This window comes from Alligator sinensis, unplaced genomic scaffold, assembly GCF_000455745.1.
Source record: "Alligator sinensis unplaced genomic scaffold, ASM45574v1 scaffold663_1, whole genome shotgun sequence".
Lineage (NCBI taxonomy): Eukaryota > Metazoa > Chordata > Crocodylia > Alligatoridae > Alligator > Alligator sinensis.
The window spans coordinates 1,025,287-1,040,416 of record NW_005842205.1 but is presented as its reverse complement, the minus strand read 5'-3'; the positions used below and the strand labels follow the sequence as shown (position 1 = coordinate 1,040,416).

The 15,130-nt window shown below is 40.6% G+C and overlaps 1 protein-coding gene across 1 annotated transcript; it reads left to right on the top strand.

The window, feature by feature from the left end:
* Window positions 1-964: 964 nt before the first annotated feature.
* On the top strand, window positions 965-15,065 carry CUNH5orf34 (chromosome unknown C5orf34 homolog; the record flags this gene model as incomplete). Its single annotated transcript, XM_014521335.2, has 11 exons — window positions 965-1,168; window positions 1,925-2,550; window positions 3,402-3,503; window positions 5,147-5,270; window positions 6,794-6,885; window positions 7,143-7,212; window positions 7,516-7,686; window positions 9,407-9,549; window positions 11,278-11,370; window positions 12,880-12,920; window positions 14,070-15,065. Coding segments are annotated over 11 exons (1,860 nt in total), but the record flags the coding sequence as incomplete, so codon positions are not given.
* Window positions 15,066-15,130: the final 65 nt, after the last annotated feature.

Sequence of the window (15,130 nt, the reverse complement as noted above, 5' to 3'; positions counted from 1 at the left end):
TGGGGAGCAGCCAGCCTGGTGGCAGGGCGCCTCGGGGGTCAGGCCGCAGAGCCAGCGCGCCCTGGGGAGGTGCTGGGGGAGGGGCCCACCCGCCCCTGGCTCGTGGAGTGGGTCGGCGGCCTCTTCTCTGAGGGGGCGGGCGGGAACCAGCGGTTAGAAGTGGTCGGCGAAACGCCAGGCGCAAGACCATGACTGACTGCCATAGATGTGGCCCACATGCTGAAGCACTAGGGTTGTACCCTGTCTAGGTTCGGAGGGTAAACCTGGGGCATGGCCTCCTGCTGCATCAGACCAGTTGCCTGCTTTTAGCCACGGGCAGCATTCACAGCACCCAGATGGCACCGCTAGGGATGCCTGCCCTCGGGCCACACGAGGACCTGCTGCATGTGCCAGCTTGTCCAGGACCTGCGCTGTACACAGCATCCCTGCCTGTCCTCCAGGGTAGGGGCAGCATGAGTCCTGGACTGGCCAGGGCCAGCAGGGCAAAGGGGATCTGTGGGCCTGATGCAGCCAGCCACGTGCCATTCCTCTGGCCCGTGGACTTGCCTCGTACCACTCATCTGGTGTGTGGGGCACCCTCCTTGTTCTGCCTGTGGCTAAAAACAGTCAGCCAGTTTGATGGAGCCCTCTGCCACGGACTGCCACAGGACACTGGCCAAGACCCAGTCAATGGCCGTTCTTACTAGATGAATTTAACTCCCCTGCTCTAGGCTACCTCCTAGCTGAGCACCAGTAGAAGGAGAGGGGACGTGGGAGATGTGTGGAGGCATGCTGAGTTGCACAAGGAGCTTGTTCTAATTAAGGTTCATAGAAATATCAAATGATCTGCCAGTGTCCAGAGCTAACTAGCTAGACTTGTGGCACCTAGAGGTCATGGGGTAGGTTTCTAATTTGCATGGTTGGTGTCTCCCTGTTGTGGAAAGATTTTAATGGGATTTTTGGTTTGTCTGTGGACAAATGATCCTGGTTTCTCAATCGGAAACCAAAACAAGAGGATTTGAAACCTGGTAAAACGTTCTCACTGTGCAGTCAATTTCATGATGCGTCTTGTATTCCCTTCCCCCTCCCCCTCAATCAGGAGCAACTCTTACAAGCATTAGATTTTCGGAACCGGTATTCCGCTCGTCCGTATTTACCCTCGCACATCCTGCCTCCTGAAAGGAAACAGGTATGTTTTCCATAGCTAATGTTTCTCTGAGGTTTACTTTACGGAAACTGAACAACTTTTTGTACTGGATTTTCACCCTTTGTTGCAGGTATTTTGCAGTGTCTTATTCCTTTTGGATCCAGTGTTTCATCTGGATCCTCAGCTGAGGACAGTATTCAGAAATGATTGGGTACCCTACCAATAGATACAGAAAATGGGCATCTTTAAGATTGAACTCCCCTGATTTGGGAGCAGGACATTATGCAAGCAGGGCTTTTAGCCTTCCAGAGTTTATCCAATTATAGGATAGACAGTGGTTGATGAATTTGCACACTTGGAGTTCGTTATAAAATGACACCACAAGGTATCATAAAGATAGGCATGATAGAAAAAGTTGTACAAGAATGAAAGCTGAAGCAATAAAATGTACTTGGATATACTTGAATGTTTAGGCATCCACATAACTAACCCACTGTAGCTGTTACACATCTTTCATTGTCTGTGTGTGGAGGATGAGAATCCATTTAGCAGGGTAACTAAGCTGTTTCCTTACCATCAGAGATGATTCTGTTTGAACAAGGAGAGGCAGGCCTGAGAAGTGAAGTTGGGTATCTAAACTTTTCTGCTACCCTATTTTTCTGGATAAATAGGAAGCCTCACACTTCGCTTTTTCCAAAGCTCGGAGTTCACTTAAAAATAAACACTCTGCTTAAAGAAGATCATCTCAGTTAAATATTACTTTGCAATCTATTCTGCTGTTCCTTTTCCATTTCTTAGGTTCTTTTGACAGATGTCTTGGAAGTCAGATGGCCTAGCCCTAACTCTCTTGATGCAGTCATATGTCTGGATAATGGGAGTGTGAAGATATCCTCCTTAGATGGTCATGCCCACCTCTACATGTCAGAATTGCAGGAAGATTTTACAGTGGAGTTCTTGTGCAAAGCTAGTCAGAAGCCTGCAAAATCTTCGCTTTTCTCTGAAAAAAACAGCAAAAAAGATCAGCAAGAAATGTTAGAACAGCTGAGATTGGAGAATAAGAAAGATGAATGCAGTATTGTAAACAAATCCAGGAAACCAGCCCAATCAAAGAACTACTTAAACCAAACAGAAGGAGGAGATGAGGCCAATTTATCTCTGACAAGCTGTTCCTCTGACTATGTCTGGGTTACACAGCACTGGTCTGTTTCCTCATACCCAGAAGAGTGGAAATACCCTTTGTCTTTGGCATTAACATTTTATCGGCTGCGTGCTGATAGCCTCCCATCTAAAACGCATGAGCAAGACAAATACTCTCAGAACAAAACTGTAGAATCTGAGCTTTTAAAGGAAAGTGAAAACAGCAAGGCAATTTCTCATTTGCCTGAAGCTTTACCACTCAGCTGTACTGCACCGCACCTACATAGGTAACTGTGTCACGTATTTGCTTTTAGTTTTAGCAATGTTTTGCCGCTTCTCAGACCTGAATATCTGCTTCTTCAGTAATATCCCTAACTGAATGATAAATGAATCCCAACCATCAGAAATATATATTAAAACTAAAATATGGAATCTTATTACAGACTTCATGAAATGTGGCATTTGTAAGACCAGCATTACATAGACTAGTCTAAAATAATCCAAAGACAAATGTTGATCTTTAATATGTAATAGAGAGAGTCTGCTTGCACAATTATAGAAGTGAAAATGAGAATAGTGGAAAAGTAAGTACAACTTTTTTAAGGAAATGAAGCTTCGAAAGTGTGTCAAGACATGTCTTCTCCAATATTGTGCACTTTGAGAAAGTGGAAGAGGAATAGTGGACTGGGTGTGTAGGTGTATGTTTGTATTCATATGCAGATATCTTCTCTGGTAGGCTATTTATAGCAAAGGATGAAAGGAGAAAGGAAGCGTATAACTTTTTAAAAAGTCAATACTAAATGTTAATAAACTGCTGCATTACCTAGGTGACAAAAACTTAAGGATCATAAGGTTCATATATTTTTCTCTCAAACCAGTTGACTAAGACACCTGTTTTTAAAGAGAACTTCTTACCTACCAGGATTATTCTCAGAACTTGTCCATATTACAGTTCCTGAACATGAACTGATTTTTAACTTGGCTATTTCATGTTTGGTATTTTGTAATGAAGTAAGCAAACTATTTAAAGTTTCTTTTTATAGCATAGAATACTAGAATTAGAAATCAGTAATACTAATAAACTACAAACTTACTGTAACTTGTTTTTGATTTTGTTTGTTTGTTTTGTTTTGCCCAGGTGGATTTTCTGTGACTTTTTTCTACAGAAAGGGAAAAATACTGAGCCATGTTCATACCCTCAACTAATAAACATTGTTTGGTGCCAAGGTATTCTTTATAGGTAGGAGTAATAGATAATCTGTTCCTTTTTGGAAAAGTGTGTTTGTATGGAAATTTAATCATAAAGATGAAATGTCCTGATCCAAGACTCTATTCTACTTTCTGAGAAACTAGTTAATATTCTGTTCAGAATATTTTTGATTGTTTAGGCCTTGGCCCTACAATGCAGTCCATGTGAATCTGTCTCCCATGTTTCCACAAAACCTCGTTGACATCATTAGGGAGGGTTGCTTGCGCAGACATGGGGCTCTATATCAGAGGTCAGCAACATGACCTGCAGACTGGACCTGGCTTGTGGAGCCGCTTGATCCAGCCTGCAGAGCTGGGAGGCTTTGCCTGTGCCTGCATCCAGGCCTGGCAGGAGTGTGCTTGATCAGAGCAGTTCCAAACTGCACCCGCACAACAGCTGCTTCTCCCCACCCTCATTGCTCCACTCTGACAGACCAAGTAGTTTTGGCAGCATGTCAGTAGCAGGGAGGCTTTGTCTGCACCCGCACTGGGGCCAGGCAGCTGGGAGCCCGTTCCCTGGCTGCAGAGCAGACATAACTAAGCCTGTGGGGAGCTGTGCCAGGGCCAGGCATTGGTAAACTGCATTTAGCTGTTGCCACTTCTTCCAACCCCCTGCTCTCCAGCTGCAATGTGAGTGTAGCTCCTAAACTGTGGAGAGCTGTGCCCACGTTGCAGCTGGCCGGGGAGAGGGAGGGGAGAAGCAGTGACAGCATGGATGTAGTTTACAGGTACCTCTCCCCAGCTCAGCTCCCCACTTCCTGAAAGCTGCAGGTGCAGTTCCCACCTGCAGGGCCCCAGCGAGGGTGCAGGGAAGGCCCCCCACCACTGGCATACTGCCAGAACTGCTGGGTCTGTGGTGGATTAAAGCCAAGTTGTTTCTGCTAATGGCTTGTAAAAGATCTCTGCCCCCTGGTCTACACAGAATGAGTTACTAAACTGGGCCTTTAGTTGATCATAGACACCTAGTGTTATATGATCGTGTAATGAAAAACCCAGTATCTTATTGAAATACCTATGTGCAGGGGAAAGGGAAAGCTAATTCTGAGTCTCATTTGTGGGTTTCAGTTAGAACTGTCCACAAATGTTGACATTTGTTATTACTGCATTTGGCTCTAATGTCTTTGGATGAATTCTGTGTTTTGTTTGTTTGTTTTGGTAGCTATTTCAGATGCAAGAAACTGTAAAAGGCTTTCTCTCCATTTTTGTACATGTATTAATACTAATCTTTTTTTTTAATTGAGAATTGAAAGCAATTAATAAATTCTACTGTACAGAACAGAGCCATGGAACCTTTACCGGCTATTGGCCGGAATGACGTGCATTGGATTGGAGGTGGTGGATGCTAGGACCTTGCTGCTGCCACCACTTGTCCCCGTAGCAGCATGGGGAGGGGGGTCCATAGAAGACCCCCCTCCTGCCACTTAATGCTGCAAAAGCCCCATGTCCACAGGCCAGATCCAGCCCTTGAGCCGTAGGTTAACCACCCATGAAAGGACAACTTTTCATGTGGAAGTTTTCATGGAATATGTTCTTTCACCAAAGTTCTTGTAATTTTAGTATACAGTACCTGTATGCTGACAGAACATCTGTCCATCTCTTTCTCTCTCTCTCTCTCTCTCTCTCTCTCTCTCTTAGGTTTATCCAAGATAGTACAGACATCATAGAAATTTATCCTGGAGATGGATCAGTTTTCAAGTCACAAGGAACATTACTGGGAAACTATTTCACACACTATTCAGTTCAGAAAGGATCAAGACAGGTAGGAATAAAATAATTTTTTTAAACTGTCATTTTTTAATACTGCATTTGAGGATAGCAACATCTTTTGCTTTAAGAAACTGATAATGTAACATGGAGAGTCCTATTGCATACCCTATCATAGTAATCTGGATTACACCAATATTTTGTATATTAGGTTTTTTGAAGCCTTTCATCACTTATGTATTTTCATCACTTATGAATAAGGCAGGAGAACTTTCAGCACATGACAAAGTACTGAGAAGTTAGATAAGTTTTGCTGTCCAGTGTTACAAAAGGCAATCCAGGACATTTAGGAAGGAGAGAAGTTGTGCTGCAAACATGCAAATGTGCAGGCTTTGACCATTTTCTGATCAAAGATCCCCGAGTACTGTATTCTGGTTGACTAATCATTCATCTTGAAAAAGCTACCTATATAGTCCCTGTGGGGGTATGTGCCTGAGGTAGTGGTTCTCAACGTTTTTTAGACTTGAGCTACCCCTTGGAAAATGCCAGCTCCTACCTTTCACTCGTTTTTTGACTACAAAAAAATAGAGCAATTCTGTTGCAGAGAACTCAGACCACAACAGGTCAAGATGTTATTGACACTCCAGATTCCTTTTTGAAATCTCTGGGTTTCTCAAGTGAATCGTGTTTGAGCACCTAACAGTAATAGTATTGTGTGGCACCCTGCAGCACCCTCAAAAAAAAATCTAATAGTACCCCAGAGTACTGCAGCACTCTGATTAAAAATTACTGTTCTGAGGGATTCAGGCTCCTTAGCAGGTACTAGAAGAATCTTGGCAATGCTGAAGCCAGATACACAAGTTTTAGCACAAACCATTGACTTCCCCTTAGAAAGTAAGTAGTAACTGGGGCCTAGCAGCACAGATAGGTATGTACCAGGAGGGGTACGTAAAGATTAGAGGCAGAGGATATCCTGTGGATAAGATGGAAAAGACTGCTATGGATAAGATCAGGTTCATGTTTCAGAAGTACCTAAAGACATGGCCATGGAAACAGTTGTTTATTTTTCTCTTATATGCTCTGATCAGAACATCTTTTAACACTGGGGAAAAGATTCAATGGTCTAATAAATTCCTTGGCTTTGGGTTACTATGGTAATGACCATAATAATGTTGTTTGTTGATGCATTGATAGCAATGTCCTTTACCTTGCACAGTCACGAAAAAGAAAAATACTATTCAAATTCAGCTGGCAACCTTATTCCATGAGCATAGCTTTTTTCGGTGATCTGTAGACAAGTTACCTCTTTGCTTAAAGATTTTGGTTCCATGTTAATCATTCTTTAACTCTGTTCCTTGCTTTGACAGTTTATGTAACATGTTTATGAGGCAAAATGACTTTCCTGCAATACTGCACCAACTTGAGATAATTTAGGAATTCAAAGCAGTGAAAGAAGCAACACCAGAGGGTTCATAATTGTTTTGTGATTTGTAGTCTGCCGCATATCTATTTAAACTATTGTTTTATTAATGTGGCTTCTAAAAATAACTGCTCTCCTTTCTGCTTTATGATCTGTAGAGAGAAGAAAAGATGTATTCAGTAAGCAATCTGCCCCCTGATGTACCAGGAAGTCCATATTCTATAAACTCCATCATTACGCAGGCAACCAGGTGAACTGTTTGTTTTATTTTTGTTCTTGCCCTTTGAAGTGGCATTCAGGAACAAAGGTTACAAAATGATAATTGTCACTCCAGTTTAATTTCTTATACTTGCTTAAAGTAGAAAGTTAAGTAATTCATGTCTGTACTACTGGTGACATGTATAAGAATAGAAAATTACTGTATAAAGACCGTAAGAACACCTAACTCAATTGATTTACAGTATGTGATTATACAGTGAAGTGTAGTTGCTTTATTTTTCTTCACAGAATTCTTCAGTACTGCTACAAGACTAAACTTTCTTTAATACATAACTACAGTAGCTGTTGTTGGAATATGGTATGTAACATTATGCTTTTTAATATGCTCATTTGAATGGTTGCCATGGATTTAATGGACTAAAAGAAGCAGAAACCATAGGGAGGAGAGGTGAAAGTAAATGAACGAATACCGAGGACTAATTGGTTGGGCAGCTTGCTTAACCAGTCCTCTGAGAGGGCATATTTGTGAAGGAGAGAGAAATCAGGCAGGAAGGTTGTTAGAGGTCTGGTGAATTAGCTGCTGCTTAAGAGTCTGGGTAAGAGCTAAACAAATGGCACAAGCTATTGCATCTAAAGTATTCTCATGTTTGTTTCATACTAGATACGAAAGACCGAGGGATGGGAAACCTTGCCAGTTTTGTTGGATGAAGCAGTTATTCCCAATGTAGGAAGACTGGTGGCATATTCGGATAATAAAGTGCATGCTGTTTTTTGTGATGGGATGACCTTGACTATGATGTGGGATTTTAACTTTTGTTATGGAAAAACACAGGTAATCTTTGGAAACTGAAATTAGAAATTCAATTTTTCATTTAATTTCTTCCATTCTGTGGATAAGCAAACGTATCTTTGTCCCAAGTAAAGCTGGGCCATGAAGCAGACTTTGTATAATATTTGCTTTGGGATTGGGGCCTTGAAATAGCCGTTTTAAAAACTTTTCATTTGGGCAATAAGTCAGAAGTCCAAAGAAAAGATCCGATGCATGTAAAACAGAAATTGGGCTGTTTGGGGACCCTTGTAAGTCATGTTCATTATATCTGATGATTCATGCACTCAAGCTCGTTTGTAAATATTTCATCTGTTTGAAAATCTGGTCTATCTTTAGTTGCCAATATTTGTATATGTATACATGTTGACATATTGCTAATGTGTTAACTATGGGCTTGAAAGGAAAAATCTCCTTTAGCCTGTAATGAAAGACCCATGTCTCCTAAGTACAAACAATGAGAGAAGCTCTGCTACTTATGTTTGCTTATTATGACATGCATTTTGCTTGAATCTTTTATCCTTGAAAACATGTTTAATTCTGAGTGTTTGAGTCATTTGAACTACTGAATAATTTTGAATCATTACATAGTTTTCTGACACAATAGCTCAGTAAAGTATTAAAGTAATGCATGAGGTATAATTTTACTTATCTTTACAGACGATATCATAGTTTGGTTTTTAAAATGAGCAGATCGCTGAGAATGACTTGTAGCCTAACTTAACTTGTATAGGGAAATAATGTCAGCTTATAAGAAACTGCTCCCTCAGTAACTTTCCAGGCGAGTTATGATGGTATCAAAAGACATGTGAACTGCAGTCGGACAGTTATAGATGTAGAAGTCATTCTTGCCCTCCTTGGGCATGAATGACTTCCTTGAATCTGATATCTTTTATTACATCAACTTAAATAAGTTGGTCTAATAAACAACTTAAATAACGGATATTAAACTAAACATGTATTTCAAGTCCACTTGTTTATGTTCTTACAAAAAGGAACATAAAAATATTATACAGACTAATTTTGGGGATCTTTTATCACCTAAGTATAATATGCAAAATTCCTCTATTCTGAAAAGTAACCCATTAGAAAGGGATTCCATTTTAATTTGGTAAATCTGTTCAGTTTACAGCTAAATGTGTCAATTTTTTTCTAGCCTTATTTCCAGTCTGCAAACAGTGGGCAATGCAGGGAGATTGTGTCATGCTGGACTGTCTTCCCACTTTAGAAATTATGTCAAGCATCAGCTGGAGGGATAGGTGGACAAGCAATTTTGCTCTTCTTCAGTTCTATTGCCCTATGGCACTTATTGGAAGTATAAATAAATAAGTAAAAATAAAAAGAGGCTGCAGGTATGACTTGAAATACACACGAAGAACAAGATTTGTTTGGGGTGCCATTTCTACATAATGACTTTTCAAACTATCATTTGGATTTCAGCCCATCCTCAGGTTCTAACTTTCAGAAAAATACAAGTAGAAGAAATATCTTCATGCAATGTCAAAAGAAATGAATGGGATACATTTTCCAGTAGTCTCCAACAGCATAGAAAAATCAGAGTTGGGGCCATATTTGGAACCAGAAGTTCCTGTTCCCTTTTTCTGTGTTTGTGCCACTATACTGTATTTTTCTTCCTTAGCCAAGCACAAATACTAAATGAGACTTTGCAGATGTTTCATTTTAAATTAGCAGATGTTGCTCCTTATACTTTATCGCTGTTCTACAGCCAAATAAAAAAACCCAAGATGTCAGTTCTCATTTTTCTCTTCTGAAGATGAATCAAGACTCTACTACAGGCTTGTGCAAGTTAACAACCCGTGATGGGACACAGCATCTAATCCAGATAAACAATCCCGGCATCTATGAAAGGTATAAAGAGGTGATCTGAATCTTTTTGAAGTTAACACATTCTGGATTTCAATTTGAATCTGTGTTTCAAGAAAAGTAAGATGCTGAATATATGTCTATAAAATGGCTGTATCTGACTGGCTGGCTGCTTTTCAGCTTGCATGCCTCAGGCCAATAGCCAGTTAATTTTCACTTATGAGTTTCATCTGATTTGCATCATTATGAATAGTTGCTTTTGAAAATATTTTTAAAATAGAAACTGAAAGTTGAAATGTAACTTGTAATTTAATTTCTTCCATTCCATGGATAAGCAAATATATCTTTGTCCCAAATAAAGCTGGTCCATGAAGCAGCTTTTGTATAACACTTGCTTTGCTACTGACATTGACCTCTCTCTGCCTATCAGTTTTTCCAGTCTACTTGTTCTAATTAGTGAAACCTTATTATGGAAATCATAAGTAGCTCACTGTTTCATTTTAGTAGAGGATGTTCACATGTTTGCTCTTCTTTCAGTTAGGGCTTTTGTTCACATTTTTGCCATTCTTGTTGTTTTTATGTTTTAATAGAAGAATGAAGGAGTTCTTTCCTATTTTAATGGAAAAATGAAAAATCGCAGTTCTTCCAACCTTTGCTTGTACATCATATTTTCAAGACCTCTAGTCATTCTTGTTGTTTTTTGCTGGACCCTTTCTGCTTTGTCAGCTACATGGAACAAATTCAGAGCTTGAAGCTAAAAAGTTGAACATACCAGAATTCAAGATACCTGACTGGCTAGGCTGTCTATAACTCCCTGTAGAGAAAGGGTTTGGGGAGTATAGTGGACGTTCCCCGGGGGATGACAAGATCAAATGGTCGTAAACTCCTCCATGACCATTTCAGACTGGACATAAGGAAGAACTTCTTTACTGTCTGAGCCCCCAAGGAATAGACTGCCGCCGAAAGTGGTTCAAGCTCCTACTTTGAACACCTTCAAGAGAAATTTGAATGTTTATCTTGCTGGGATCCTATGATCCCTGCTGACTTCATGCCCCTGGGGCAAGGGGCTGGATTCGATGATCTTCCAAGGTCCCTCCCAGCCCTAATGTCTATGAAATATGTTTCTTGAAGTGTAGTGCTCAAAACTGGATGCAGCACTTCTGCTGCTGAGTAGAAGAATCACCCCCCTGGATGTGCAGCCAGCACACTTGTTAATGCAATGCAACCAAGTATGCTATTGCATACTGTTGCAATAGTCAGTTTATGGTCCACTATACTCCCCAAGCCCTTTCTCCACCAGGAGTTATAGACAGCCTAGCCAGTCAAGCATCTTGGAAGCTAAAAAGTTGAACATACCGAATTCAACCTCTGAATTTGTTCCATGCAGTTGAACATATCAAATCTGATCCTTTAATTTCTTAAGTGTTGCTCTCTACCTATCAAATACTGCTCATCCTTCTATCATTTGAAAAGTGCTATCAGCAACGAAGTACAGTCTTATTCCAGAAAGCAACTTTTAAAAGAAATTCCTTTTATATTTAGTGCACTTGAATGTTTAACAAGGGTGTGGATAGATAGGTTGATTGATTCACTGGACACTCTCTGGTTCTGTTGTGTGTTTTTTTTTAATGATTTTATCAAATTAATGAAAGAATATGTTTGATGTTGGCTCTGTTATGTTCTGTCCCCTGTTGCAGATATATTATTCAATGCTGTCAATCAGCTATCCAGAATACTTGTTTGATTGAAATACCATTTCCTCTTTTAATTTAGGTACATCAGAACAGCAGTAGCATGGTGTAAAAGTGTGAATGGAGAGAGAGGCACTCCTACATGTGCTCCAAGCCCCATTATAGAGGAGAACTGGTACTTAATTTTAATTACCATTATTTACTGTTCGGGCTGTTAAAAAAGATCAGCAGGACATTACATTCTAAACTTTATATGATGTATTTTTTGACGTTTTGTGAAATGAAAAATTTAAACTCATTTGTATGACCTTGCTCTAGCCCTGCTACTCCTGTGAGGCAGCTGTACAGGGTGGCAGTGCTTCATCCCCACCTGCTCCCATGTACCTCTTGGCACCTTTCAAAGTACCCCCAGGCGTATGCGTACCTCCAGTTGACAACCCTTTTTCTCTGATGTCCCATAATTTTATTTTATTTTTTTAATTGCCTGCATAGTTTAAAATACCATATTGACACAAAGCATTGTTTCATAGTTGGTAGGGTCGGAAGGGACCTGAGCAGACCATCAAGTCCGATTCCCTGCCATGGGCAGGAAAGAATGCTTGAGTCAAACAACCCTGGCTAGGTGATTATCTAGCCTCTTGAAGACCCCCAGGGTAGGAGCGAGCACCACCTCCCTTGGAAGTTGGTTCCAGTTTGTTTCCTTATTTTGTTTTCTCCTTTTTTTGTACTGAAATTAGAATGCTTATTGCAAGAGCAGCATATAAATGTTACAAACACCTTATTTTGACTGCTTAAATATGAGACGGAGGAACTGAGCTAAGAGTCAGTCATATTAAAAACAATTATTTCCATAATGACAAAATTGCCAAAACCCCCAACCTGTTGAACTGCATCCTCACTTTCTCAGATTGGGAAGTGCACAAATAGCATGGTGCTAATAACTATTACACAGATGTACTGGGAAGAGTGGATGATGCCTTTATTCATTTACCAATTTACTGCTAAGATATTTGTATCACTATCTCCTGATTTTGTTGCCATCAGAGCACAATGTCTTATGCTCTACAAAATCTGTAATGTTCCATACCACCTACTTCTGCGTGAAGTATTATTGGTTATTGATATTAAAGGATTGCAATCAGCATTACTATCAACACTAGTGGTGAAAATTATCTGTTTTGTTTTTGTTGTACCTGACCAGTCTCCAGTAGGTAGCAAGTCTACACGGTCCCTCTTTGCCCTTTTTGTGTATGTTTTCACATAGCAATAGGAGAAAAACATTAAACGTAAAAAATGCAATAATATATAAAACTGCAATACATGGAAGAGAGACTTAGGAGCTAATGTAGTACTTAACATTTAAATGATCTTTTAAAATTAACTAGGCTTCAAGCTGACATTGTCTTTTAAAAATATGTATTATTTCCTATAGCTCCATTGACAGTGCACGCACACACACACGTGATAACGTTGGTAGAGGAAGACTCTTAGACCAGAATCCTAATTCTATAAACAGCTGCCCATGTTTAGCATTTCCCATGTGAATAATATCATTGACTTGAAAAAATAAAAGGAAAGTATATTCATGAAACTTCATAAAGAAATAAAAACTGTTGACTAAAAAAATATATTTGAGAAACTGTATCTCCTTATATAGAGTACATTTTAAATTATCTTTTTACAGGTCTGTTGCTGCTGAACTTGAAAAAATACAGAGATTTAACTGTATCCTTCCAACAATATTTTCGACATTTTCAGTGTACATAAGGTAAAACCTTATTGGACAGTTTTATAATAACCTTATGCCCTAGTTTTGCTCCTGTTATTACATAAGTCTCCCCTCTTACCTTTTTAAAAACATTTCTGCTCGCTTACTTATCCTACCATGTTCTCAACGTGACACCACTTGAAATGCTAAAAAAGCAGAATGCATAGGACTCCTGATGGGGAAATGGCGCTCTCTACACAAAATTGTACTTTATATCTTTCTCTCTTTCTTTTTTCTTACAAAGGAAAATGATGCATATACCTTTGGCCTGCTACTCACGATGAGCTTTCTCTGTAGTTAGCAAGTACCTGAGTTTGGCTTTCTTGTTCATTCAGCTGCAAAAGAGTGTTTGGTGCTTCATGTGTTTAAAATGCTATATGTTTCGTAATCTGACATTCTGTGCTCCATTAATATTGTTCCTTTTTAAGTACACTTTTTATGTGTAAGTTTTGTGTACACTTTAATTACACTTTTTTTTTTTATACACACAAAAAAAAGTATTCCTTTCCTATAGATGAAGCTGTCTTGAAATAAGTTTGACATCCCTGCCTTAATTTATCTGTCCACATGGACCAGATGAGTGGCGTGAGGCTGGTCCACAAGCTAGATCAGGGCCACAGATGCTTCCCCCTGTTCTTCTTCCCTCTCTCCCCCACCCTATGTTGGCTCCAGTATGTGTAGTAGTTGTCCTTGTTGGTTCAGGACCCATGCTGCATGTGATGGCTGCCCCCGGGACCCTGGATACATTAGGCTGCCATGTGCAGTGGAAGTCCCAGGGCAGTCAGAGGTAGGCACTGACTGTGGCATGCATCCCAGGCCCTGTAGACAGGGCTGGTCTGGTGGTGCCCATGGAGACCTATCATCCTGCCCCCAGCGCTCCCCGGGGGTGTGAGTTCACCCACACAGTATGGCCTGCAGGCTGTATCTTTGACACTCCTGAACTAAGAGATTTTAAAGAGCTTGATCTCTTATTTTTTACCCTTATTTACTGACTGCAGCAAACAATGGCAAAATGATTGCAGAATGGTGATTTTAGAATATTTTAAAATAATGTTTCTATTAGGTGTAGAACAGTTTGAATTTTCCTTAAGAAATGTAACCTCTAGTTTTACTGGAGAATAGCAGAGTTCCAAGCAAGACTTCGGCTGTGAAATGTGATCTACCACGCATTACCGACAGACTACCAGAAAACATCAGCTTACCTGAAGAAATTGATAAAAACAACGTATTGGAGGCTTTGGACAAAACTTCTAAAGCCATCCAAGATATTGAATCGTTCCTGTCCACCTCTGGGAAGTGAAGCTTGGACAAGGGCTTGAAAGACCTGCATTATTTATGGCCTCTTGTCCTGTAGTCTCGTGTATCCAGTGGTAGTATTGGGTGGAACAAAAGAAGGATCAGGCCTTAAATGACTTTCGAAAAAGAACAGAAAATTCAATTTGACTTTTGACCAACTCCAATCATAGCATTCAAGCCTGCTGGGCTGAGAGAGAGAAGAACACGCAAATGAAATTGTTTGTAATTTTGTTTTATGTACCGCGCTTCTTTTATTAGCAGTTAAATTGACAATGTTTTGTACATCAACGGAGGTTATCATATAAATAAATGTTTTAAATGATGTATTTGGTGGCGAAGGGATTAGATGGCCAGCCTCGTTCAGCAACATTACCTTCTCAGATGCCTGTTTGTTTTAAAAGTGATTAGGCGGAGAATCCCTGCCCTTAGTGAAGTATTCTGACTGGACCTGGACGCGGTTTCAGAGTGCGTTTCTGTGAATGAGGCAGGCGGGATTCTCTGGGTAAATCCGATATCTTGTATCAGAGCAACTCCAATAACTGGAACAGGTCTTTGTGGGCAGGGCAGGGCCGGCCACGGAGCGGTGACAGCGCTAGGCAAGAAAGCCAGTCAGGGAGAACGCACGTGCAGGTGACCCGGGCCGGGCCGGGGGGGGGAATGAATGGATGAGGGTTTTCTGCAACGAATAATTTTCCCTGTTTTTTTGCGCCTGCTTCCCATGGAGGACTTTTTTTTTCTTTATTTTAACTCAAGATGGTCTGGCGTGCTGGGGGGTGGTTTTGTCATAAGCACGGGAAGCCCGGGGCAGAGAGGTTTTTCCTTCGAGGGGCCCTGCGGCGACTCGCGGCCGCGTTGCCGGGCAACCGCGGGG